General features: G+C 45.4%; 1 protein-coding gene across 3 annotated transcripts in view; it reads left to right on the top strand.

Annotated features, from left to right (window-relative positions):
* The window catches only part of BMP3 (bone morphogenetic protein 3), a 71,953-nt gene extending 46,120 nt beyond the window's left edge, over positions 1-25,833 (top strand). The window contains exons 2-3 of one of the 3 annotated variants that reach the window (XM_029600161.1): positions 4,368-5,278; positions 23,939-25,833. In XM_029600161.1, coding sequence (XP_029456021.1) covers positions 4,368-5,278; positions 23,939-24,130 — 1,103 coding nt within the window. In that variant the 3' untranslated portion in view covers positions 24,131-25,833. Of the gene's footprint in view, positions 1-4,367; positions 5,279-6,934; positions 7,290-17,926; positions 18,630-23,938 lie in introns of those variants that run through there. The other 2 variants (XM_029600166.1, XM_029600175.1) reach the window with 2 other exon arrangements.
* Positions 25,834-26,160: the final 327 nt, after the last annotated feature.

The following is a 26,160-nucleotide window of genomic DNA, read 5'->3' as shown; positions in this document are numbered from 1 at the left end:
ACCAGTCAATAAAAAAGCTGACTCAACCTACCTCGTTCAGTCAGCACCAGGATTTCAGAAGTCTCAACTGGATCATCGCTCTGTTGTAGTTGAGTCTGCGCAAAAGAAAGCCAAGCGTTTAAAGCCACACTCTTCCACTCCCCCTATCAAGGACAACCAATTTCTTGATAGTGTGGGAAGGAAAGTGTATCATGGGGCTATGTTGATATCTCGTATAGCTTCATACCAACTTTATATGACTCAGTACAACAGAGCTATCCTTAAACAAATGCAGGACTACGCTGACACCTTACCGGACCAATACCAGCCACAGCTTCAAGCCCTCCTTCACAAAGGATTTGAAGCTGGGAAGCACGAGATCCGAACGGCCTACGATATCTTCGATGCTTCCACGAAAGTCTCAGCTACTGCCATCTCAGCCAGACGTTGGGCTTGGTTAAAATCATCCAACCTTCGCCCAGAGGTTCAGGATCGTCTAGCCGATTTACCCTGCTTAGGGGATAATCTGTTCGGAGAACAGATTCAACAAATTGTGGCGGAATTGAAGGATCACCACGAGACGTTGAAACAACTTTCATCTGTTCCATCTGAGGTATCCTCCAAACCACCACCTAAGAAGGACTCCAAAAAGTCATTCTTTCGGCCACGTCGTTATTACCCTCCGTCGACTAGGCCTCGTCCGGCTCGATCCTCCACCAGACCTCAGCCACGCCAACCTCGGAAACAAAGACCTGCTGTAGCCCCACCCCCCGGGCCTGCGGCAGGCCTTTGACTTCCCGACTCGGAGCACATGCCATATCCCACTCCCCCACATCCCTGTAGGGGGTCGTCTGTGCCACTTTCTACAGCATTGGATACGGATTACCTCAGACCAGTGGGTGCTGGCGATTATCGCACAGGGTTACCACCTCAATTTCATAACTCTTCCGGCAGACTCCCCGCCGCTTCAAGCGTGGAGTCTATCCAGCCATTTGGCTCAATTACAACAGGAAGTATCTCTTCTTCTGCAATCAAATGCTATAGAACTCGTTCCTCCCTCTCAACGAGGCAAGGGATTCTATTCCAGATACTTCCTAATTCCAAAGAAATCAGGAGGGCTACGTCCAATTTTAGACCTTCGAGCCCTCAACAAGTACCTTCAAAAAGAAAAATTCAAGATGGTAACCCTGGGCACGTTACTCCCTCTGCTGCAGAAAGGGGATTGGCTATGCTCCCTCGACCTCAAGGAAGCTTATACCCATATTGCGATAACACAATCCCATCGCAAATATCTGCGGTTTCTCGTAGGCCGCGACCATTATCAATACCGAGTACTGCCTTTTGGTCTGGCATCTGCTCCACGGGTCTTCACCAAATGCCTCGTAGTTGTAGCAGCATTCCTCAGGAAGGAAGGTGTCCACGTATACCCCTATCTGGACGACTGGCTGATCAGGGCCTCCACCCCTCAGATTGCCCGGTCCTCCCTACAATTGACAATCAACACACTCCTTTCCTTAGGGTTTCTTGTCAATTACGAGAAATCTTGCTTCGTCCCATCTCAAACCTTATCTTTCATTGGGGCAGACTTGGACACCTTACAGGCAAAGGCCTACCTTCCGCTACAACGGGTCCAAACTCTCATGTCCCTAGCTCACCAGCTCCAGTCTCAAGACACTGCCACAGCTCGCCAATTCCTAGTTCTCCTAGGACACATGGCATCCTCGGTTCAAGTCACTCCCATGACCAGACTAGCCATGAGGGTAACACAATGGACTCTACGACAACAATGGATTCAAGCTTTTCAGCCTCTGTCCTCCATAATCACAGTCACACAAGCGCTGCGCCTATCCTTAACTTGGTGGACGACTCAGGTCAACCTCCTTCAGGGCTTACCCTTTCTTCCACCGGATCCGCAAGTTATCCTAACCACCGACGCTTCCCACATCGGTTGGGGGGCCCATGTGGACAATTTTCAAACCCAAGGGTTATGGTCCAACGAGGAAGCCGAACACCAGATCAATTTCCTGGAACTTCGAGCAATCCGCTATGCGCTCCGCACTTTCAAAGATCATCTCTTTCATCAGATAATCTTAATCCAGACGGACAACCAAGTGGCCATGTGGTACATAAACAAGCAGGGAGGCACAGGCTCCTTCCTTCTGTGTCAGGAAGCTGCGCAGATCTGGGCGGAAGCCCTCTCCCACTCTATGTACCTCAGGGCCACTTACCTGCCGGGAGTAGACAATGTATTGGCAGACCGGCTGAGCCGTGTCTTCCGACCGCACGAGTGGTCACTCGATCCTCTGATAGCGACCTCTCTGTTTCACAAGTGGGGTTCTCCCCGCATAGACCTCTTTGCGTCCCCTCAGAACCACAAAGTGGACGATTACTGCTCTCTCATTCGGAGCCAGAACTCTCGGCCGAGGGATGCATTCTCCCTCAAGTGGACAACCGGTCTGCTCTACGCATTCCCCCCACTTCCTCTTGTGTCAAAGACTCTCGTGAAGCTACGCCAGGACGGAGGAACCATGATCCTGATAGCACCTTACTGGCCACGCCAAGTATGGTTTCCAATACTCCAGGATCTCTCCATCCGCAGGCACATTCCTCTGGGAAAGGACCCGCATCTGCTCACTCAAAACGACGGATGCCTCCTCCATCCCAACCTCCAAGCCTTGTCCCTGACGGCATGGATGTTGAAAGGTTAGTCCTTCGGCCTTTCAACCTTTCAGATTCCGTTTCTCGAGTCCTGATAGCTTCACGAAAGCCTTCCACAAGAAAGTCTTACTCATACAAATGGAAAAGGTACACATCATGGTGCACTTCTCAGTCCCTTGATCCCCTTTCCTGTCCAATTTCCAAATTCTTGGACTATTTATGGCATCTCTCTGAATCAGGTCTTAAAACCTCTTCCATTAGGATGCATGTCAGTGCGGTAGCCGCCTTCCATAAAGGTGTACAGGGTGTCCCTATTTCAGTACAACCCCTAGTAACACGTTTTCTTAAAGGCTTGCTCCATCTGAAGCCACCCTTACGGCCTCCGGCCCCATCCTGGGACCTTAATCTGGTTCTTGGTCGTCTAATGAAACCTCCTTTCGAACCTCTGCACTCCTGTGAGTTAAAGTATCTCACATGGAAAGTGTTATTCCTTTTGGCTATCACTTCAGCTCGCAGGGTTAGTGAATTACAGGCCCTAGTTACCTATCCGCCTTACACTAAACTCCTGCAGGACCGGGCGGTACTCCGCACTCACCCTAAATTTTTACCTAAGGTAGTTTCTGAGTTTCATATCAATCAATCCATCATACTACCTATCTTTTTTCCCAGGCCCCACTCCAACTCTGGAGAACAGACCCTGCATACCCTAGACTGTAAACGAGCTCTAGCCTTTTACCTAGACCGTACAGTTTCTCACAGGAAGAGCACTCAATTATTCGTCTCTTTCCATCCTAACAAGTTAGGACAACCTGTGGGTAAGCAGGCTCTTTCCTCCTGGTTGGCGGACTGCATTTCTTTCTGCTATGAGCAGGCTGGCATTCCTTTCCAAGACCGTGTCAAAGCACACTCTGTGAGGGCCATGGCTACGTCAGTGGCACACCTTCGATCGGTGCCGCTTCCTGACATCTGCAGGGCTGCAACCTGGAGTTCTCTCCATACCTTTGCAGCCCACTATTGTTTGGACAAAGCTGGAAGACAGGACTCCATCTTCGGCCAATCTGTCTTGCGTAACCTTTTTCCAACCTGATGTACCAACACCCTTCCACCTTCCCGGTAGGGTGCGGATGCCCTTTCCCAAATTCCACCCCACTTGTACTGCCTGTTGCACGTCGTTGGGTGCATTTGGTGCAAGTCAGGACATCCTCAGCTCGGTACTCACCCATTTGTGAGGACAACCATCCTGCTTGTCCTGTGAGAAAGCAAATGTTGCTTACCTGATGTAACAGGTGTTCTCACAGGACAGCAGGATGTTAGTCCTCACGAAACCCGCCCGCCACCCCGCGGTGTTGGGTTCGTTTTGTTTTTACTTTCTAGGCACTGCCTGTAGCTTTGAAAATCAGACTGAAGGGAGACCCCTGCTGGCTGCAGGGTCAGTGCCTTGCTGGGCATGCCCAGTAGGGGCCAGTCAAAGTTCTGTTTAAACTTTGACAGAAGTTTTCCGTGGTGGGCTCCATCCTCGATGTCACCCATTTGTGAGGACTAACATCCTGCTGTCCTGTGAGAACACCTGTTACATCAGGTAAGCAACATTTGCTAAACTTTTATGAGAGTGTTTTGAACCAGTGAGAAAGCAGTAGAAGGCATTATCTGCTAAAAATGAAGTAGAAAATATGGTGCAGTAGCTCTCTTTACTTCTAAAATGTCTTACATTGTTGCATTTCTTATTTTAGGGAGCCCCGGAAATAAAGAGCTGCACATCTTTAACCTGACATCCCTGACAAGATCGGAAAATATTTTGTCTGCCACTCTGCATTATTATGTTGGGGATCTACTAATTGTCAATCAGAGCTGTCCACACTCTAAGGGCTGCCCTCCTCATGGACAGAGAAAAGCAGAAATTCCAATAGACCTCTCTGTGTGGAGCTTAATTTCACCGGAGAAACAAACTGAACCCCTGGGCCATTTTGTTGTCAGTGTGCCTACGGTTTACCGGGACTTCCTTGCTTGGCAGTGGAAGGACATTACTGAAGTACTGAGTGAGGCAAAACAGAAAGGGCACCTTCTGATTGGCATCAAAATGACGTTAGAGGGCCGCTTCCCTTGGAGGAGGCTGCCTTCCAGCCGCGAGCCTTACATTTTGGTATACGCAAATGATTCTGCCATTTCTGAACCGGACAGCGTGGTTTCCAGTTTGCAAGGCCACCGAAGCTCCCTGACCGGTGGCCCTGGCAGATTAGTGAGCCATTCAGCGAGCGGCGTGGCGGGACAGAGGCAGAAGCGTTCCACCAACGTCCTCCTGCCCTTGCAGAATAATGAGCTCCCTGGGGCAGAGTACCAGCACAACGAGGACGAGGCATGGGGGGAGAGCAAACCCTACAAAACCCTACAAGCACGTCCAGCTGACAAGGCAAAGATTAAGAAGAAGCAGAAAAAGAGCAACCGTCAGAAGAGCCAGACACTGCAGTTTGACGAGCAAACCTTAAAGAAGGCAAGAAGGAAGCAGTGGAATGAGCCTAGAAATTGTGCCAGACGCAATCTCAAAGTGGATTTTGCAGACATCGGTTGGAGCGACTGGATTATCGCTCCTAAATCCTTTGATTCATATTACTGCTCAGGTGCATGCCAGTTTCCCATGCCAAAGGTATAGTATAAAGATTTTAAAATATTTTGTACACTGTCTTTTACTCTCTCCTGCTTTACTAAATTGCAAAGTGCCTATAACTTTATGAACCATGCGTGTTTTTTCATCAATTAAAAATCCAGCTGTGTTGCTGCTAAACCCAAGAAATTTGTTAATGAGCAAGATATGTCTTTTCTATAAAGGTAAGTGTCAAAAGTTAGAATTGATTTCTATCAAAGATATAAACACATTTTGGGGGGGAATTTTGTAACACTGTGCATAAGCTAGCCATCAAATATGTGCAGAAGTTATATTAGTTTTCAAAGTGGATTTACCAGCATAAGTCCACTTTGAAAATTAGCCCATCAAATCTACCCGCACAAGTTAAGTCTGCTAAAACATTTGCACAGTTTTTCAGTGAAAATTTTACTCGCATACTTTTTAAACATGCACGAAGTTCAAACCTCTCCCTGACTCCGCTCCTAGGAATGCTTCCACTCAATCTGAGTAAACTTGGGCATGAGTATGACATCTGTATGCAGGTTTACCTGTGTATCAGATGATCAATTTTGTAAAAGGCTATTTCTACACATAAAATAGTGTGGGGGTTTACCCTTGGAAATGCCTTTTGAAAATCACCTTGCTTAGTGGCTGTAGAAGAATTTCTTGTAGCAAATCAAAACTTAGAACTGTTAGGGTAGTAAAATGTGAACTTTGAGCCATTGTATTTCTGGAAAAGTAAAGATCTTCAAGCTACTGTAAATAGTGCATCTTAAACGAGAGAAATTTTAAGTACAGGAGTATTTTAGTAAGTCGAGTACTGGTGACCCTGATGGAACGATCATTTCCTAAAAGGCCTAATTGTGAATACTTTGCACATTTGATAGTCTACTAACATACTATGGTAATTAAATATGATAGTTTAAGATGCTATAATAGACACCCCCTGGAAACTGTATAATCTGCAAAGCTAGTCTTGTGTTTGTAGTACTGCCGAAAGGTACAATGACACAATTCTAATAAGATTGTGATTCAGAATTGTAAAAAAACAATGAATATTGTCATGTTTTTATATTTTAAAGATACATTATCTCAAGCCTATCAGAGAATGTGCCAATGATTTCCCCATGGGATGGTGTTTATCATTTTCCATGCTAACAAATGCACATCTTATGGTTCATATTTTAATGTTAATTTTATTTGGCATTTTACCCAATGAACATTTAGGAACATTATTTAACCTATATCAGCACTGGAATGGACTGCTTTCAGTACATAATAAATAAATAAAAACAAAGACACAGATAGAAGCAAGGAGTTGAAAAATGTGAGCATCACGCTCCACAGACAACACTGTATACATTTTTACTTTAATGATTTTTTTTTTGACCTACTTAAAAAGAAACACATCCTTTGCATTTGTATTGAGACAGCTTTAAAAACAAATCTATCTACTCTCTGTTCATCACCCCCATCCTCTGGCCCTTTACAAAATAATATATCAAGAACTAGTCAGGTCTAGTTTATCAAGGGATTGAACTTTTCCCAGATACTGTACTACCACTATCCCCAGGGTGAGAACTGAGACCTAAATAGCACAACAGTGAAAGTTAACAACCTGTTGGATAATTAACAGCAGCTGTCTTTTTTTTTTTTCCCCCCCCTTATTAATTTCAGATCCTTCTCATGTACTGATTTCAATTAGATGGTTGTAGTGTTGTCAAACCCAGATGTGCTCACTTAGAGTACCTTACAGCATACAAGACAGACATCCTTCTCATTCAGGTCAAGAATGAAAACTTGAAGGTGACATCATTCTTGCACGCTTAATGCCTCTGTCATGAAATCCAACCTGGCAACGACTCTCTCTTAAGACTTTGCTGCTTAGCAGGTGCAACACTAAGCATGGCTGGACCAATCCACACAGACTTAAGACATGCCAAGCTGCCGGCGTCTGATTACACCACTCCCACTGCCCTAACTAATAAAATACCTCATCTGTAATCCTGCCTGCATATTTCATTATTTGAGCTGAACAGAACTGCAGAAAAAGCAAGGCATTGACCTAGGGGTCCCCAAACCGCCAAGAAACTCCACCCTACCATAGGGCCCTACCAGTTACTTCTGTTAATTGTTGTAGAGAGTTATGATCCTACTCCGTGCAAGATTTAAGCACAAGTGACAGCTTAGGGCCTTGGCTTATTAGGGGAGCCTCTTAATACAAAACAGTTACAAAATTTCAAGTTTAATATTTGTTTGGTAATGCTATGTGTCCTCTTAAACTTGATGTACTTTAGGGGCCTCAGCATGTCTTATTCCAGCCTGGTTCCAATAACTTTCATGAGGAAGACTATGAGAAGAGTGGGGCATTGCAATAGTTAGATATTCATTCAATAAAATGCTTAGTGGCAGAATTTGGGAAAAGCTTCAATCTAAGCTATTGTACCCTTACTGATCTAGTCATTGCATGCCCCAAACTATACCCAAAAGAGAAGGGGTGCTTGTCTTCACTTCCCTAGCATCTCTGTTTAATTATTCAAGCAGTATTGTCTGGCAAACCTCAGGATCTGATAGATTTAGTACTCAGTTTTTTTAAATATCTGGCAAGAGAGGTAGCTGAGATCATGGTTAGAGTAGTTTGGTAGAGTGTTGGACACTGGTCATCTCCCTGATTAGTTGTGTATGAGGCTGCACTTGGTGGCAAGGCACACATGTTCACTGCTGGCATTGTGACAGACGAGAGATATAGGCATGTTATATAAGGGTTCAAGGCTTTACTATTAGAACCCTAAAAAATGAACTTTCCACCTCCTCATCTAATAGTTTAGTAACTCTCATTCTATTCTAAAAAGATTGCATTAAAAGGGGAGGTGGGGTGGAGGAGTTAGCCTAGTGTTTAGAGCAGTGGGCTACGAACCAGTGAAACCTGCGTTCAAATCCCACTATTACTCCTTGTAGCCTTGGGCAAGTCACTTTACCCTCTGTTGCCTCAGGTACACAATTAGATTGAAAGCCTCTGGGGACAGGGAAATACCTACAGTACCTGAATGTAATCTGCTTTGAAGTGCCAAACATAGCAGAATATAAATCTAAAATAAAATACGGTAAGTCTAGGTGCAACAATTATCTAGTTGGCGATGGCATAAAAGCCTCTCTTGATATCCATCAAGTCCTGCCTGTCACGAAGAAATGCTATGTAATGATACAACTGTTATGACTTGGCCCAGACAACAGGAAAAAGTGCTTTGGAACATGCTCCCGATGACTCCTACTGTCGTTTGGAAGGAGCCACTTGCCATGAAATGCAGGGAGGCCAATAGTTTGGTGAGGCCTGGTACAGCGTGTGGGACCAGTCTGTGACCAGATCTAGATCCCCTCTGATTTTTTCATATATTTCCAGGACAGCCCGAGAGTTGAGGCGATACCTGCTAACCACATAATCCTTTGGCTTGCCCAACAATAATGCTGTTGGAGGAAAGATGTGCTCCCTGTATCTCCTCCGCCATGCCCGCCTGCATGCCAGGTGCTGCCGTGGACCCCGACCCCCCATCCCTGCAAGGCCAGTGACTTGGGGTCCGGTGCAGGGACTTCCCTAGAAGGGCTTGGAATTTCCCTTGCCAGCTGTACTTCCTGTTGTCTGCGGAGAGACTAGAGATGTGAATCAGTTCCGGAATCGTTTCAGGTATCGGGTTCGTAGAACCACGGGAAATCTTCGTTTCCTGTAGTTCTGAACGTTTTTTGTTTTTTTTTCGGCTGTCCCAAGCCGAAAAAAAAACAACCCACCCCGACCCTTTAAATAAAATTATTTAGAATCCCCCACCCTACTGCCCCCCCCCAAAACATTTCTAAAGTATCTGGTGGTCCAGCGGGGGTCCCGGGAGTGATCTCCCACTCTCGGGCTGTCTGTTTCCAGTAAACAAAATGGCGCCGATGACCTTTTGCCCTTACCATGTGACAGGAGCTATCGGTGCCATTGGCCGGCCCCTGTCACATGGTAAGGGCAAAGGGCCATCGGAGCCATTTTGATTAGTGGCAGCCTATGGCCCGAGAGCGGGAGATTGCTCCCGGGACCCCTGCTAGACCACCAGGTACTTTAGGAAAGTTTTGGGAGAGTCGGGAGGGTGGTGGATTCTAAATAATTCAATTTAAAGGGTCGGGTGGATTTGGGGTTTTTTTTTCCTGTGTGCCCCCCCCCCCCCCCCCCCCAAAAAAAAAAGAAAACCACATGAAAATTTTGTGGGGTTTTCCTATCGCTTTCTGGACCCCCCCCCCCCCCATACTTGACGGATTTGAAAATATCGTACGATATTTTCTTCCGTCAGAAAAACGATTCACATCCCTAGGAGAGACTCCTGGAGCATCCAGTATTCCCCAACAAGTAGATTTGCCACAAACATAATGGGTTTCAGAAGACAGGCCAGGTAAGAACAGGTGTTTTTATTGGCCCAAGAGAGCGTGGTAGCTGTTTCTGAAACGCGCCTTCCCCAGTTCCCTTCCAGTCCACTCCAATAAAGGTAGATATTGGAGAGGACACGAAGGGAATTTCTTAACTCCCTATCTGCCCTGCCTCCCTTTTTCCCTCTCTGCCCTGATCCCTAAAACCCTTTTACATAGCTTTTATTTTGTTTTTATACTTGCCTGCTCCCCCGAGCAGTAGTAAGTAGTGCGTGGCTGCTGGCGCGTGCTTCACCGGGACAGTGCCAATTGGCGCAGTCCCGGCCTGCCCTTTTTGCACAGCCAGCTCTTTCTGTGTGTACCGCCCAGCCAGGCGCATATCTCGCAGTTTTTACATGTGCCAGCAATTGGAAATTTACTCGTGTCACGGAAAAAAGTGGCATGGACTTTGTGTTGCAAATTAGGCTTTTAAGGCTCCTGCTAAGCTAAAGCTTACCTTGTACTGTCATAGCATGCTGTGGGTGGCCAGCCATATGTCAGAGTCACGGTGCTAAGAATGATGCCAGCGTTCTGTCTTTGCCGCAGGAGATTCTGGGTACGGTTGCAGGACCTGGCTTCTCACCCCTGTTGCTATTTCCAACACGCTGGCAGAGATGAGGTACAAGAAGGCCTTATGTTCTGCCCACTATGTGATAGAACGCACCTTTTGGAGTTCTCAAAAGTAGATTTCGCTGTTTGGACAAAATGGGGGGAGCTTTAATGTATGGCCCACCCAAAGCAGCAGAAATAATGCTGCTCTGCTATGTATTCCATAATCTCGCTATGTTCCATGGTATACCAATAGACATACTTCCTGATCTACCCAGGATCCCCCAAGTCCACTCACTGAAGACGAGGACACCACGCTGACTGTCAGGCAGCTTCGCCCAAAGCCTCATGCAATGCTACTTTGCCTGTTATGCCTCAACTGCCACTACCCCTTCCCCTTCTTTGGAAGACAGCCCAGCAGAATTTTTGCAGCTGCTCTCTCTATCTACCCTCTTTCACTCACTGGTTTTTTTGTCTGGATCAGTGTGTAACATAAACCACATATGCCTAGTTATGTTACATGTTGAAAAAGTGTACTCTAAGTAAAGATAACATCAAATACATTGTGGCTGGCTTTAAAGTTTTTGTACTGATAGTAAGCCTAATAGTGGCATGTTTCACAATAGTGTTAGTGTAGACGTGCCAGCATAGTGCACATATCTTGCCCTCGCTTGCGCCGTTTGCTTTGGTGGGCCTCCTCTTTGGACCCTGTCCTAGCCCTCGCGTTGGTGACATAGTTGCATTGGTATGAGGGAACTCCAGCAGGGCCCCAAAAATGCAGGCCATATGTTCTAGAAATCATCTAAATCACAAATAGCATGAATGCTTAAAGGTACGGCATAAAGCTACATGTTGACAGCTAAAAGTAATAATCACCAAAGTTCCCATTTGGCAACCTCATGCCATAGCTGACATCCATGTGCATCAGAAGATATGCATCTGTATATTGGAGGCATTGTGTGACATGGGCCTGCAAAGACAATGATGACAGCACTACCTCAGCTGTTCAGAACTAGTGCTTACATCAGAGTGCTCGCCTAGCTGGCTTTCAGTTACAGCTTTTAGTAAAGCACCTGTCCAGGATAGTGGCATTCACACAGTGCTCACAGGTCATTGCAAGCTAGCATACCTCTTTGTGGATGCATGCACCCATACACAGATGCACTGTGCTACACCTATCTAGGCAAAAGGTCAAGAATCGTAAGATGGTGAGAGCCTTGGCCATTGGGATGTCATGTTGGTTAGTTAGCTTCTTGGGGAGGCTACACAAGGATGCTGGTCAGACTTTGTGAAGGCCAGGATTGAGAATCAGGTGATGTCATGCTTTCACTTGTATTTGCTAGTGACCTCAGAAATGTCAAGGTCACAGTATAGTTTCTAATGAGTCTAATAGCACCCATATATCTCCTAAGAATAGGTTCACTTTACTGAACCCAACGCAAAGGTGTGTATTAGAAGTAATTTGCCAAGTCAGACAAACGATAGGTAGCATTTGTAAAATATGGAGATGTCACAGTGCTACAAGGCCCTTGGCTGGTCGAGTTCAGGCTAATCACGTGGTGCTACTATATGTATGTGCCTAGAAAATATGCACAGTAGTTTGCTTGTTGCGATAGTATCCGTGACAGTTCTTTATGCTATCTCTGGTCACCCTTAAAGCACATAAGCTCAGGACGTTTGGACTGAACAGCTTGTTGAATGGTCTGTTTCCAAGGTCAGTCACCACCTTTCAAGGGTTTATGGTTACAGGCCCTTGCTGGTCCACATGGCTGCCATGACTTATGGCCCACATGGAAAAGTAGCTGTCCTTTTGACTGTGTATTATGTGCTGTTGGGCACTGTTATAATTTGTGGTAAGGCAGGTGTGTAGCATAATGGCTAGAAAAGGTGTTGTCAGCTGATGACCTCAGGAGCCTACATTCTGCCTCATTCTGAAACCTGCCACTGTGCTGAATGTATAGGCCAACTGCTCCCTGAGGTCTCATGTGGTTGGCATGATGGCTTATACATGTTCTGTGTTGGTCTCTAGCAAGATGTACATTTAATGTGACCTGAGGCCTTGAGGGAGGCCCATGTCAGTACTTTAGACAAAGTGCTTATCATATATGCCTCTGACAGATGTTTGTCATGCGGGCAGGAGTAGATAAGCTTCTGTGCAGAGTAAGGACTCGGACTCCCTCATTAGCAATTAGGGACCAGGCTGCCACAGATATCAGTGAGGTTTGTTGAAGAACAGGCCAGGAACATCCACATTTATCATGTGCAGATGCCCAACGTGCTGCAGGTAGTGTGTACCCAACTGATATGTATGTCAGTGTGCGTCTGGGTGAGTGATGTGCTGTGTTAGCCTCTATCAATATCTGGGGCTGGGGCTGGTGTTGGCCTCCTTGTTCCCCCCAATGCATACCCCAGAGCAGGCAGTGTGTGCATTCATTTTGCCCATACTGACTTGGACACCAGTGGTCCAATGTTTTCACTCTTTACAAGGGGTGCCTCAGAGATATGATATTATCGGCTGGTGTACGAATGGCCTCATGCGTAGTACAATGACATTCCACCTAGGCTTCTCACTGTTTATTTGTTGCATGGGGGTGGGGTGGAGGGGTTGTGTACTGTACATCTTCCAGCCCCTGCCCCTGAGGCTCTTTCACCTAGTATCTGAGTAGGCGTAATAGTCTAGAGCAGGGGTGGGCAATTCCGGTCCTCGAGGGCTGCAAACCAGTCGGGTTTTCAGGATATCCTTAATGAATATGCATGAGAGAGACCTGCATACACACTGCCTCAGTTGTATGCAAATCTATTTCATGCATATTCATTAGGGGTATCCTGAAAACCCAACTGGTTTGCAGCCGTCGAGGACCGGACTTGCCCACCCCTGGTCTAGAGCTTCAGCTGCCAGGTAGGCATTACAGTTGTGGGAGTAAGTTGGGGTGCTGTCCACTGAATGTGGGGATGTAGGGATGGCCGGAAAGCGGAGCAAGGTTCCCTAATGCCATCAGTGTGTGGGGGAAGGGTGAGTGCCAGCATGCTGCTGATACCTGGAGGTGGGGTTATGGGGGTGGTGGGGTGGCAGCTGGCTGAGGCCTGCCAGCACTCAGATTTGAGGTTTCCTTTTTCCTGACCATGGCATCCTTAGCCTCCTCTCTGTAGATCATATCATGCATATTCGACATAGATGCTGCCCACACCAAGTCGCATCCTTTCAGACTTACTCTATCATCTGTATATGCTGGCAGGGTAGGCCTATCAAGATGCAGCCATATGTAGCTCAATATGATTACTGTGCATACATAGAAGTGGTGGCACATATCTGCTGTAGAATCTAGGGGACTGTATTACGTAAAAACTTTAGCCCCTTCACTTGTCCATTAACCAGCATTTGCATTATGCACTGCTGTTTGCTTGCAGGCTCCTTAAACAGGGTGTCAGCTGCTGTGTGACAGCTGAGTAGGAGTGAGGGAGTTGTGTAGTCTAGACAGAGTGTGCACTCAGGGGCGAGAGGGGACAGCCTAAGAGCCATAGTAGCAAAGTTCAAATGAAGGCCCCGGACAGCCCATGTTGAAAGAATGCACTCAAAGGAGCACAGTCTAGAGCCATGACAGCAAAGGTTAAGTAACAGGTACTGGAGAGCACAGCATGGAGGTCAAGGATCAGGAAAAGACACCACAGCATAGAGATTGAGGACCAAGAGAAGACACCACAGTTGGAGGCAGGAGCCCCAGGAGGTGACCTAGCAGCATGGAGGCAGCAGGAGGTGAGGAGATGAGACACCAGCATGGAGGCAGCTGCAAGATCCAATGAGGTGACAACAGCTGCATCGTGACAGGAGGCTGGAGTACAGGCCAAGCATTGAGGAGGACATTAAAAGTAGGCAGCAGGACTACACTGGCAGACAGTTGGCCATCCCCATCAGCAAGCTGGCACAGGAACGCTGTAGTCTATAGAGAAGCCAGGCTTGTTGGTACAACTCTTCTTCTTTGGCATTCAGTGCCAGCCCCTCTGCTGCTTCATGGCCCGTTGCTACTTGGGCAGGGGCATGTTTTTGAGGGGCCTACCCCTCAGGCATCTATCAGGCTGGGGATTACTGTGGGGCGTGGAGACCTGTGATGCTAGAGAAGACACCAGTAGAGGCTTGGGCATTCTTTGAAGAATTTACATAAAAACATATGGTATACTGTGTTAGAATAAGGGTCCATCAAGCCCCGCATCCTGTTTCCAGCAGTGGCCAAGTCAAGTCACAAGTACTGACAAATACCCAAACATTAAATAGATCTCAAGCTACTATTATTTATTGATTAATAGCAGATTATGGATTTTTCCTCTAGGAACTTATCCAAACCTTTTTTAAACCCAGTTACACTAACTACCTTAACCACATCCTCTGGTAATGAATTCCAGAGCTTACCTATGCATTAAGTGAAAAAGAATTTTCTTTGGTTTGGTTTAAATGAGCTACATGCTAACTTCATGGAATGCCCCCTAGTCCTTTTATTATCTGAGAGAGTAAATAACCGATTTACATTAACCTGTTCAAGTCCTTTCAAGATTTTGTAAACCTCTATCATATTCACCAACCCCCAGTCGTCTCTTTTCCAAATTAAACAGTCCTAACCTCTTTAGCCTTTCCTGATTCGGGAGCCTTTCCATGCCTCTTATTTTATTCACCCTTCTCTGCACTTTTTCTAGTGCAACTATATCTTTTTTTGAAATGTGGCAACCAGAATTGCACACAGTATTCAAGATGCAGTCTCACCATGGAGTGATACAGAAGCATTATGACATCCATACTTTTATTTGCCATTCCCTTCCTAATAATTCCTAACATTCTGTTTGCTTTTTTGAGCTATTTCAATGTATTATCCACTATGAGGCCTAGATCTCTTTCCTGGATGGTAATTCATAAGATAGAACCTAACATTGTGTAACTACAGCAAAGATTATTTTTCCCTATATGCTTCAACTTGCACTTGTCCACATTAAATTTGTTTGAGGACGCTGGACATAGTGGCAAATGATGTGACCACCATCATTAGATCCTCTGTGTGTGTGCGACAGTCTGATTCTGCATGTCCTGGGTCTGCCTGTTCACAACCCTCCTGAGGTGCACTAGCTCAGCCCGTATCTGGCAGAGGTGTACCCCCATGCCTCCTTTCCAGCTGGTCCACCTGCTCATGCATCAACTCCTCTGTTGTTGGCAGGGATGGTGCTGGTTCTGGTGGGGTGGAGTGTCGAAATTTGGGCCTCCAACTGTGGCATGAGGGGGCTGCTGGGCTGCTCCTGGCAAGGGCCTGGTGCTTCAGGCTGGCTACATGGTGTGCTGGCTTGAGGTTGTTATGCATCAACTGGCTCCCAGTACAGGCTGGGTTCCTCCACGATGCTGGAGAGATTCAGTGACACATTCAATCAACTGGTGAGCCCAAGGATTCAAGGATCAGCATGGCCTCCTGAGGCTGTTTCTGCTGCTGCTCCTCCTCCTCCTCCTTGCTCACCTGGGTCTGGACATCTATTAGCCAGGGATTCCGCTAAAGGGCAGATGCGCACTAGTCCCTGGGGCTTGATGGCTGGGACTGGCAGCTAAGTGGGTGAGAGCTGTGGAAATAAAAAGAAGACATAAGTGCCAATGGCAAGAAGTAGCTATTTTCCATTTGGCATAAGAGGTACACTTTGAATATCAAGCATTGTGAGCATCTTATGCCAAATGGTATCAACAACTGTAGCAGCCTGGCCATTTACTGGTGAGGTGAACTTTTTTGGCTGCAGTTCACATGGTGAACAGCCACTCAGCCATGCTCTTGAACATATCTGGACCCAGCCTTTGCACGAGGCGCTCATCCATGGTTGTGAGGATGATGGGACAAGGGGCTCCTCCGATGATCTGGCATATGTATTTATTTCGGCTCACTACCTTTGCCTTCGACTGCGCCTTGATGTCTCAGTACCTGTGGGCCACCTGCTCCGTGTTGCATGTGACACCACTGCACCTGGAGATCGCCTTGGCGATGGTGCACCAGATCTGGCCCTTGGCTATTCTCGAGGTCTTGGTCGCATGGTTGCCACAGAACATGGCATAAGGCTCCAGGATCCCTTCAATCACTGTCTTGTTCTCCTGTACAGTGAACTTCAAGGCTCTCTGACGAACGCGCCCTGTTGGTTGGCTGCCAGAATGGTGTGGTGTTTCCACTTCAGGAGAGGTGTCCTCCCTTTCCTAACTCTCGCTCCCACTCCCCCCTCCTGCCCTCTAAATTCCCTTCCCCTCTGCCTTCTCTCTCTATCCCTACCCTGCCTTCCTCGACTGCCTATCCCCTTCCCTCCTCCTGCCTCCTATCCCTTCCGTCCTGACTATCTCTACTCCTGTCTGTTCTCCTCCTCCTCCTCCTCCTCTCGTCTTCCACCTCATCTCCTCCCCTCCTCACGCCATGCCTCTCCTCTTTCCTGCACGCCTCTCGCGATCCATCCTCTCCATTACTCTCCTTCACACTACCACTGCTGCTCCTCCGCTGCCACCACTACCCCTCCTCCTCACTCCTCCATAAAAAAGACTGACAGACAAATGTAACAAACTAATAACTTTCACACACACAAAAAGACAAAGGAAAAGGGAAACAGATGAGAAGTACAAAACAGAAGACACAGCACTCAGAAATCTCTACCTTAACCTACTCCAGCTACCAATAACTCTCCTCCTCTCCTCTCTCTCCCACATCTGATACATCTTCAAAGAAGCAACTGCAGGAAGCAGGTATATATAAACCCAAAAAATAGCACGTCGTGCGTTAATTGAAGCGCACCATGTAAAGTGACGGGCGGCGACATATCGCACTTTGTGGAAATTGCCTACGTGATGAGAAGAGAGGAAATTAGCATCACCATGCCCATTTGTTTTAGCATGGGCGCTATTTCTGCTATATTTATAGCATTTTGGTAAATCTAGGCCCAAGTTAGGTTCCCACTGCTGAAAATCAGTGCTAAGTATCTGTTTCCCTCCCACTCTAACTGTGGCCAACCACTTTTTAGGTGCCTGCATTTCGAGATTCCATACAACTACATTTTCAAAAGGGACAATTTAGGATTGTAGTGCTAAAAGCTAGGACTCCTAAACCCTTTGAAAATCGGCCTTCTTATTTTTGGGATCCCAAATTTAACTGAATTTTTATCTAAAACCTTAAGGTTCCTATGTTGGCCTGAAAATAGGCCTTGAACTAAGCAACCAATTTAACAGTATAGAATTGAATGGCGGTTAATCAAATTAAATAAATAATAATCCCCTTTCCTCCATTTAAAGCATTGAATGTGACCCTAAAAAGAATAAACTAAAGTCCCCAATCTCTGCTGTGGATTTTGTTAACATGCAGACAGTGGAAGGAAGGCGAGTGCATAAATGTTGTTCAACCGTTGTGATGGTTAATTGACTGAATGACAGTACAGAAAAGTTTTAAATAAATAAATGTTATAGATGGCATTTGTGGCATCGGGTTTGGCCATCAGGATGTAAAGCTGCTCCCAAAGTGTCCCTTCCTATAGGTATTGGAGTTTTCACAGACCCAGGATGAGTGAGATCAGAGACAGTGGGAGTACATTGCATTCCTTGACCCGCCTCAGTGGGAAACGTCTTTCAGGGAGCGAGTGTGAAAAAAATAACAATAATACCCTCATGTGCCTCCTTTGACTCATGTTCTGTTCCTTCAGTCTTCTCTGCAGAGAGAGAGGGATTGGCTGGGGCCCAACGGTGGAGTTCTCAGGCCCCAGGACGTGCAAGATTTTCTTCTGATGCAAGGAGGACCTTGAGAGTGCAACAGACAAAAGAGGGGAGTTTGTCCTGTAGTCTTCATACTGCATGGGAGATTACCAGTGTGCTTTGAAGAGTGGATTTCTGGTTGGAGCCAACTTAAGGACCGGCAGACTGGGATGTCCACTGGCAGAGTTGCTAGTGAGGGAGTTTGTCCACAGAGGACTCATCTGAAACTGAGGAGGGAGGGAAGGGGTCTGCTTCCAGTGCCATTAAGGGAAATGCCCAGGGAGGGTCCGTTTTTAAGAGGATTTACTGCCAGGGTGTATAATTTTCAGTGATTGCGATTTTTTTTGGATTCTCCTTTCTGTACTGAAGCGCACTATTCTAAAGTGTGCCCGCTGTGAATTTTCATCTGCAGTCAGATGGACCAGTAAAAGGATTTTATTTTTGAATAACCCCAACTCAGTGTGTTGTCTAAGACTTGGCAGAAGGCGTCTAAATAATTAAAGGGCCTTGAAAGATGTTACCTTCCCCTCCCCACTTGTTGGGGGAAAAGAACATGGGCCTTAGCACTCCTAAATATTCCCCTAAGCCCTATTAGCTGGTAGAACAAGGGCTACAACTACATTCGTTACAATACACAAAAGGCAGACGCTTAGAATGAAATGCATCAAACTAATTCTTTATTAGCAAGTAGGGAAAGGTTTCCAACATAGATTTCTAAAAGTGTTTGTGTGTGTGTGGTGGGGTGTTTGAGGGGGAAATGGAGGGTGAGGAGTTGGCTGGGATTGCGGGGAGCAATGTGTGTGTGTGTGTACTTGTACATATGTGGAGAGATGGGGGAGTATGGCTGTGTATCTGTAGGCAGCACATGTGGTGGGGGGGGGTGAGTAGGGGAGGGATGTATGTAGCAAGGTTGTGTGTAAGGAAAGTCATAAGGTGTGTGTTTTGGGTGTTAGGCGTGTGATTGGGGCAGTGGTGTGGGGAGTATGCATGCACTTGGTGTTTGGGGGGGGTGTGAACTGAGAAGCTACATCAGTTATTGTCGGCCTCTGGAGAGGTATAGGAATAGGTGTGGGGACAGGTGTGCTGTATGTAGCATGGAAATGACGGCAGATAAAGACCAAATTGTCCATCCAGACTGCCCAGCTAGTTTCTTATGGTAGTAGCTGCCGTGCTGTGCATTATTAGCTGGATAAACTTAGCTGGTTGGGGAACACTGTCCTATATCTAGTCAGATAGCTTTATCTGGGAAACATTTTTTATATGTTACCTAGTTACTATATTATCTGTTATTTGTAAGGGCTCTGCCCAATGGTTTTTTGTTCACTGTAAACCGATGCGATGTGCGAACGGTCATCGGTATATAAGAAATGTTAAATAAATAAATAAATAAATAACATTATCTGAGTATTTTCATTGGCAGACTTCTTGGCTAAGTCCTGATGAATATCCCAGGTAAAGCTACCTGGGTAACTTTATCCCACTATATTTTTGCTCACTGAATTGCTGACTATTGACCTCGTAGTAAATGGCAGATAAAGAACCAAATAGTCTATCCAATTTAGGTATATGCGCACACAAAATCCCTTATGCAACCCAACACCAACTCCTCCTCCTCCCAAGTCTATCTGTCTGTGTCCTTTTGTCAATTTAGGTGCCTTTCAAAGTTAGGCCTATAAGTTGAAAGTTAGGCACATTTTCTGTGCATGTGCAAGGGTCAGATGACACAGGTGGACAAAGGCTCAGGCACATAAGGCATTTCTACAGCCTGCATAATGTAAAGAGTGCTGAAAATTGAACGTGAACATGAGGAAGTCAGTTCGGCTGGGAGCACTGATGCTTTAAACAGTTGGCTATTTTTTTTTTCTTTTTTAAGTGTTGGATGAAGAATCATAGGACTCCTAAAAATGCTGACAGCTTGAATGACTGTTTTCAGAAGTTCCTCCACTGTAAATATATGGAATCATATCTGGAAAACAAATGTCTGCAGGCCTGTTTATTTTTGTATGTGCACCATCACATTATGATACTTGACACACAGGATGTGGTGTGCTTTATGATTATATGCTATCTGATAGAAAAAAAAAAAAAAGGAATGGTCACCGCCTTGCAGCAAGTTAAGGCATATTGTACAGGATTTCATGGCAAGAAACTGAATACATATTTTGCTAAACTTGTGTGCCGAAAACCTAATCCCACTAACAGCATGATCCAGGGAGAGTTCAAGATGAAGCATTTCTCTTCCAGCCCTCGGAACATCTGTGCATAAAAGAAAACAGCAAAGTAACATGTCATTAAGATCGGCTCGGACCAACTACTGTAGAGTGTGCAGACGTTTGATTCAGTGCAGCCTGAAATGTGGCCCCTGCTCTATAAATAAATATTGCAATTTTTCTTTCTTTCTTGTGTTCCCTTCTGTGCCTCCGCCTGTGAGAATTTTTTTTTTTAACTCTGTGCTTCCCTGTTTTAACTAGAAACATGTTGCACGTTTGGAAGCTGCTCCTATGGAGACCAATTTTCCATCTGACCGCAGTGCTTGCAGACTTGTGGTTACTTTGTGTCTGTGGGCTTGCGAGGTGGATTTCAAAGGCACGCTCCCTGAGGACTTGGCCTTTGGAAAAATGCATCAGTGGGATGTCATTGCCCAGTGCACTTTCCATGTGCAAAGTATGCAGAATAAAGCAGGTGCAAGGATTTCAATATGCAGTCCCTAACGTTGTCTTCACTGGCTTTGCCCTAACCCCTCCCCTGATATATATATACCCCAGTGCTACTCGTTTCCCCCTATATAGGAGAGGGGTGAAACTGTGTGTGCTGGATGATTGCTCTGATCTGCTGTTTTAATTTACTATTTCAGTCTTTCAGCTTTCCATTCCTGTGCCATAGAATTGTCATTTAAATCTTCCTTTGGTGTAAACATTTGAAAGTGGGGAAAAAAATAATAATTTCCAGTAGTGAAGGTTTCTCTTCTTCAGTGTCTGTCTTCTGTTTAGAAGAAGGAAGCTGTTATAATCCAGATCTGCATCTAAAAAGCAAAATCACAGAGTGACTGTGGCTGTCTCGTCTTCAGCATTTAACTTTGGGTTATTGTGCTCATGCTGGAGCGAGTGTTTCTATTGTAATGATTAGCATTTTAACTCTTAGGCTCTTTCCATGAAACTTTTTTTGTTTTCCTAAACATTTTGCTTGTGTTAGTGAATTTCATCTGATAAAAATGCTTTTATTGGGGAGGGGGGTGCAGCTGGGAACAGTAACAGTTATCCCAGTAAGCCAGGGATAGGCACAGGGGATGCTTAGTTTGGAAGATGTGAAGGGTATCATGAGAGAGCCAGAGATTGACTGCGGTGCCTGGCACTGTACAAGGAGATAAACTGGGCAGGTGATGGGGCCGTACAGTCCTTATCTGCTGTCGTATTCCATGCGCCTGCACTTCCCTCCTCACTCTTACTCCATGTCCTCCTGATTCCTAGTGTTACTTCTGTCCGTATCTTTGTTTCCAGGAGGCTATTCTTTATGGGAGGGCTTTGCGGCACACTGGTACGTTTTTTTACCCACGGACTTTTATGGTGGTTTTCAAACATGAAAGTTCACAAACTTTCTTTCTATTTTGAAAACTGCTCTGGGGGACAAAGTATCTGCTCCGGCCTTTTCTTTGGATTCTCTTCCCATGGCAAATGATGTGCACAGATTTGAGCATGCAAGCCACGTGTATCGTTTTGCCTTTGTTGACCTAAACCTGCCACCACGAAGTCCTCTTCCTTGCACAGCTTAAAATGTACATGCTGTGTATGAGATGTTACTCCGTCTTGAGTACTGTGGATTTGGTGGGCAATATTCAGACAATCTTGCTCCCTGGGTAAATCAGTAATTGCCTGGATGAGTGACTTGTGAAAATCGCGCTCTCTAGGTGCCGATGCAATAAAGTGCGCTCAGCCTGACGTACAGGTTCACATGCGGTTGGATGCACGTTTTGGACGCCCTAGCATAACACCCAATGCAGTAAGGGGATTAGTGCATCCAAACGTATAGCCATTAGCTATTTACCCCCCCCCCCCCCCATGCAGAAAATCGCCGGTCGCCCAATGCACCCTTTCCAACACGGCAAACTTAATGCCAGCCCCAGAGCCGGTGATATGTCATACCACGAGTCAAGGGCTCCTGAAAAAACAAAAATACTGCTTTTCATACAAAATAAATCTGCGCTCTGTAGTAAGACTAAAGATTTCTCAAAGAAAAGTCACCATTAAGCTTTCAGGATGGTCAGAACAGCTTGTAAAGTCTCCTTACATTTCAGGGCAACCAGGAGGAATGATGGAGCTTTAAAGGCAGGAAGAGAGCTTTATTATTGCAAACAAGAATAACCTATACAATTAAAAAAATATATATATTTAAACAATGTTGAATGGAGGGTGAGTGCCGCCAAGAAACACGCACACAGCCACGGCTCCTGGGTATCCGATGCTTTTGAGCGCTAGGGACGCACAGTTAATCCTTTTTATTGCACCGGCTCATTTAAATATAACATCGGGCATCCAGGTGAGGTGGCTATGTGCGAGTTAGGAAGACACGAGCACTCGTTTTACTGCACGTCGATTGCATCAGCCCCTCTGTATTCATCTGAGCTGCTCTAACTTTTCTGTGACATCACCATGCAGCCAAATGTTACATTTGACTGGGGGATGTTTGCATTTGCTTGCTTCATTTGAAAATCTAAATAAGTATATTTATTTAAAGTGCAATCAGTAGAAATTTGATCCTTAAGCTTTAAAAAATGAAGTGGTAAAATCAGATGAAAATAAATTTTAAAAAAGGAAAAAAATCTGGCAAATCCCAGCTAAAGGGAATATTAGAGTCTTGGCTACTGACAGCTGGCTTGCTATGTGCCTCATCTTGCTTTTCCAGCATTTAGTCTCTATGCAGGTGAGCTGATTGCTTAGGCTTCATGATTGGCTGGCATGCCAGCTTTTTTTAAATGTTGCTTGAGATCATAGCATTAGAACTAATGTTTTAAGTTAGAAATCTTGTTTGTTTTTTTTTTGTTTTTTTAATTTACTAGCTCATAATAATTGAGATTTCAATTCTAATAAGCTATTAAAATTCACTTGGTCTCAGATGTAAATCTGCATTGTTCAGAGGTAAGATGATCAACCACTCTCTGGGGCTGATGCAATTACTGCGCACTGAAAGCGGACACTGAACACCCCGCGCCTGCTTTCCTATCGCGCCCCCCAGGCATCCCTCCTGGGGGCGCCATGCAATATTTAAATTAGGGGTGGCGTCATCAAGGAGAAGCTAGCGACGCTTGCGTGCGCCCCTAGTGCCTCCTTGAGAATGGGAGCCCACGAGCGGTCTGCTGTCTGCCAGTTAGGAAAACGGACGCCAAATTTATCGATATCCGTTTTCCTAATCTGCGCACAGCCAGGGGTTCAGGAAACGGGTGCTTGTTAACTGAGCGTCCATTTCCTGAACCCGACCGGCGCTTTTTTTAAACTTTTTTTTTTCCTGTACATCTCCTACTTAATATCGCAACAATATTATGTAGGAGGATGTACAGAAAAGCAGGGGTTTTTTTTCTGCTTTTCTGTACAACGTTTGGGAACACTCAGCAATTAATGCTTGCTCCGGGCAATCGTTAATTAGTGAGCGCAGAAATGTGCGTCCTAGACTATTCGTTTTGCCCTGCGTTGGACGCATGCTGTGGAGGCGCTGTGGCATAAGGGTATTAGGTAGTGCCTATACAACCCGCGTCCAACTGCCATGTAAACAGTGCGCTCGACTGAGCGCAATGTATTGCATCTGCCCCTCTGGCAGTAAACTCTAGTCGCTAGTCACATCGGGCTTTAATGCACTTAAATACTGTAGTGTGCTGGAAGTCTTAGCTAATTGGTCCAGGCTGTGAGGATATGTTGGATGACATTCAATGATCCTTCGAGTAACAGGTTTATGTGTATCTTGCTCTTTTCCAGTCTCTGAAGCCATCGAATCATGCCACCATCCAGAGTATAGTTCGAGCAGTTGGCGTGGTTCCTGGCATTCCTGAGCCCTGCTGTGTGCCCGACAAGATGTCTTCCCTCAGCATTTTATTCTTTGACGAAAACAAGAACGTGGTACTCAAGGTGTACCCTAACATGACAGTAGAGTCCTGCGCCTGCAGATAACAGCACGGAGAGCTGATACCATGGGTTTTCTTTTGATTGTTAACTACATTTGCACTCCCAATGCATTTTGTTCCCAAAAAATTAATGTACAAACAAAAAAAACAATTGTATTTTAAAAATGGAGTGGTGGACAGCACCTGACGACTTCCCATCATAGGAGCTTGAAGTGAGCCTTTCTTTGAATATATGTGACTGAAACAACAGATACACCCTTTGCCAGCTGGACCAGGAATGTTACCTGCTGCTGTTGCTCCAAGCTTCCAGAATGGGTAATAAATGACTTGGTATAGAAGGCTTTAAGATGCTTTTATATCTGTCTGAAGACCTCATACATTTATATTTTTATACAAGGGTGAAAAAGCATGACTGAGCGCTCCATTTATTCATTGACTAAAGGGGATAAGCTAATGCAGTCCACAATATATATTACACACTGAAGGAAAGCTAAGGTGGATGGAAGAATGATTTCTTTATCAAAATGTCATAAGAGAAGCCTGGGTAGGCCCTTCACCTTCATTTTTTTTTTTTAATCATCTTTCCCTTTCTTTGGTGTGCATTTGGCTGTCACATAGTTTTGAGCTTACAGTGCTACACCCAGCTTGAGATCCTGTACTGTGGCACTGATGTTATGCTATGCATCTGAAGGTAAGCTTTCAGCCTGGTAGTGCAAACCACTGCAACTTATACATCACCTTTGTAATCAGAAGCTTGGTTTATAATATATAGTCACATAGGGATAGCTGGGGAGAGATGCTTTATTTAAATGATTGCCTGGTTAGTATAGTGGGGTGTATGTGTGCTTAACATGCCCTAGCCTTCAATTTTTATAAGCAAATCACAATGGTACTGATCCTACGAAGCCTTGTTAAAGATGAGATTACAATAATAGTACCTTATGTTTATACAGAAAGAAAGTTTTATTACACATCAGGTTTAAAAGGTGGCAAATACTTTTGTGGGGTTCAGAATTCCTAGCAATAGCAAGCAGGTTACCAGTTACAGTTTTGCTCCAAATATCTCTAAGACCATTCACAGCACAAGTAAGCAAGTGCTCTTTCATCACCCCTAAGTGATGATGAGAAAAGGGATGATCCCTTTCCACCCGTCCCTAAACTTGCTGCAATAGAATTCCTCCTCTTATAGGGCTCCTGGAGCGTACACTGACCTCGTGCGCAGAATGTAAGAAGAGAGTGAGATTAGTAAGACAGGGGGGAGAAGAGAAACAGCGGAGACAGCGAAAACACGCAGGAAAGTGCGCGTAGGAGTGTGCAAATATGAGAGAGGATGCACTGGATGTGGCAGGACAGTGCATGGAAATGAGAGAGGATGCATTGCTTAATGGGGAAATAATTGGACATTTTGCTGTTTATTTACAATTTACCACTTCAGTTTGAGACAGGTGACAGCCAACCGCTTGCAGTGTCGCCTGCTTCTGAGCCTAGTTCGTACTGAAATGCAGTGGAGAAAGCAGTGAACCAATAAATTGATTGCACAGCCCTACTCAACTTAGAAGTTTAGCAGGACAGCTATGTAAACCTAATCCTTTCAGCCTGGGTGCTTTTAAGTTTTATACTTGTGGGTCAGGATAACAGGTAACCTGCACGGAGTGGCAGTTACAACTCTCAAACCTTGCTGGGCAGACTGGATGTGCCATTCAGGTCTTTTTACCTGTCATTTACTATGTTACTAGGTTAGGATAAAACAATGTAAAATGTTCATCTTTTTTTTTTTTTTTTTTTTTTTTTTTAAATAATATATGTAAAACACATTGACAAAATGTCTTTCTTCCACTGTAACCATGAATACGGTAGAAGCCGAGTACAAGTGCCTTAGTATAAAAAGAATAACACTGTTTAGTCAGTGAGGCGTTATATCTGACAGCTTTCCTTGGTGAGTTGGAAAGATTGGTGAGCACTGCTTTCCCTGAGCAGATACTCACAGATTTTATTTAACATCTATTGTACGCGTTTTGCCTTAGTGCCATGCTTGGTCATTATTATTATTACTAACCTGATGAGAGAAGAGCCGAT

The sequence above is a fragment of the Rhinatrema bivittatum genome, chromosome 1 (assembly GCF_901001135.1).
Source record: "Rhinatrema bivittatum chromosome 1, aRhiBiv1.1, whole genome shotgun sequence".
NCBI classification, from domain to species: domain Eukaryota; kingdom Metazoa; phylum Chordata; class Amphibia; order Gymnophiona; family Rhinatrematidae; genus Rhinatrema; species Rhinatrema bivittatum.
The sequence above is the reverse complement of the archived record's forward strand: the minus strand, read 5'-3'. Positions and strand labels throughout refer to the sequence as shown.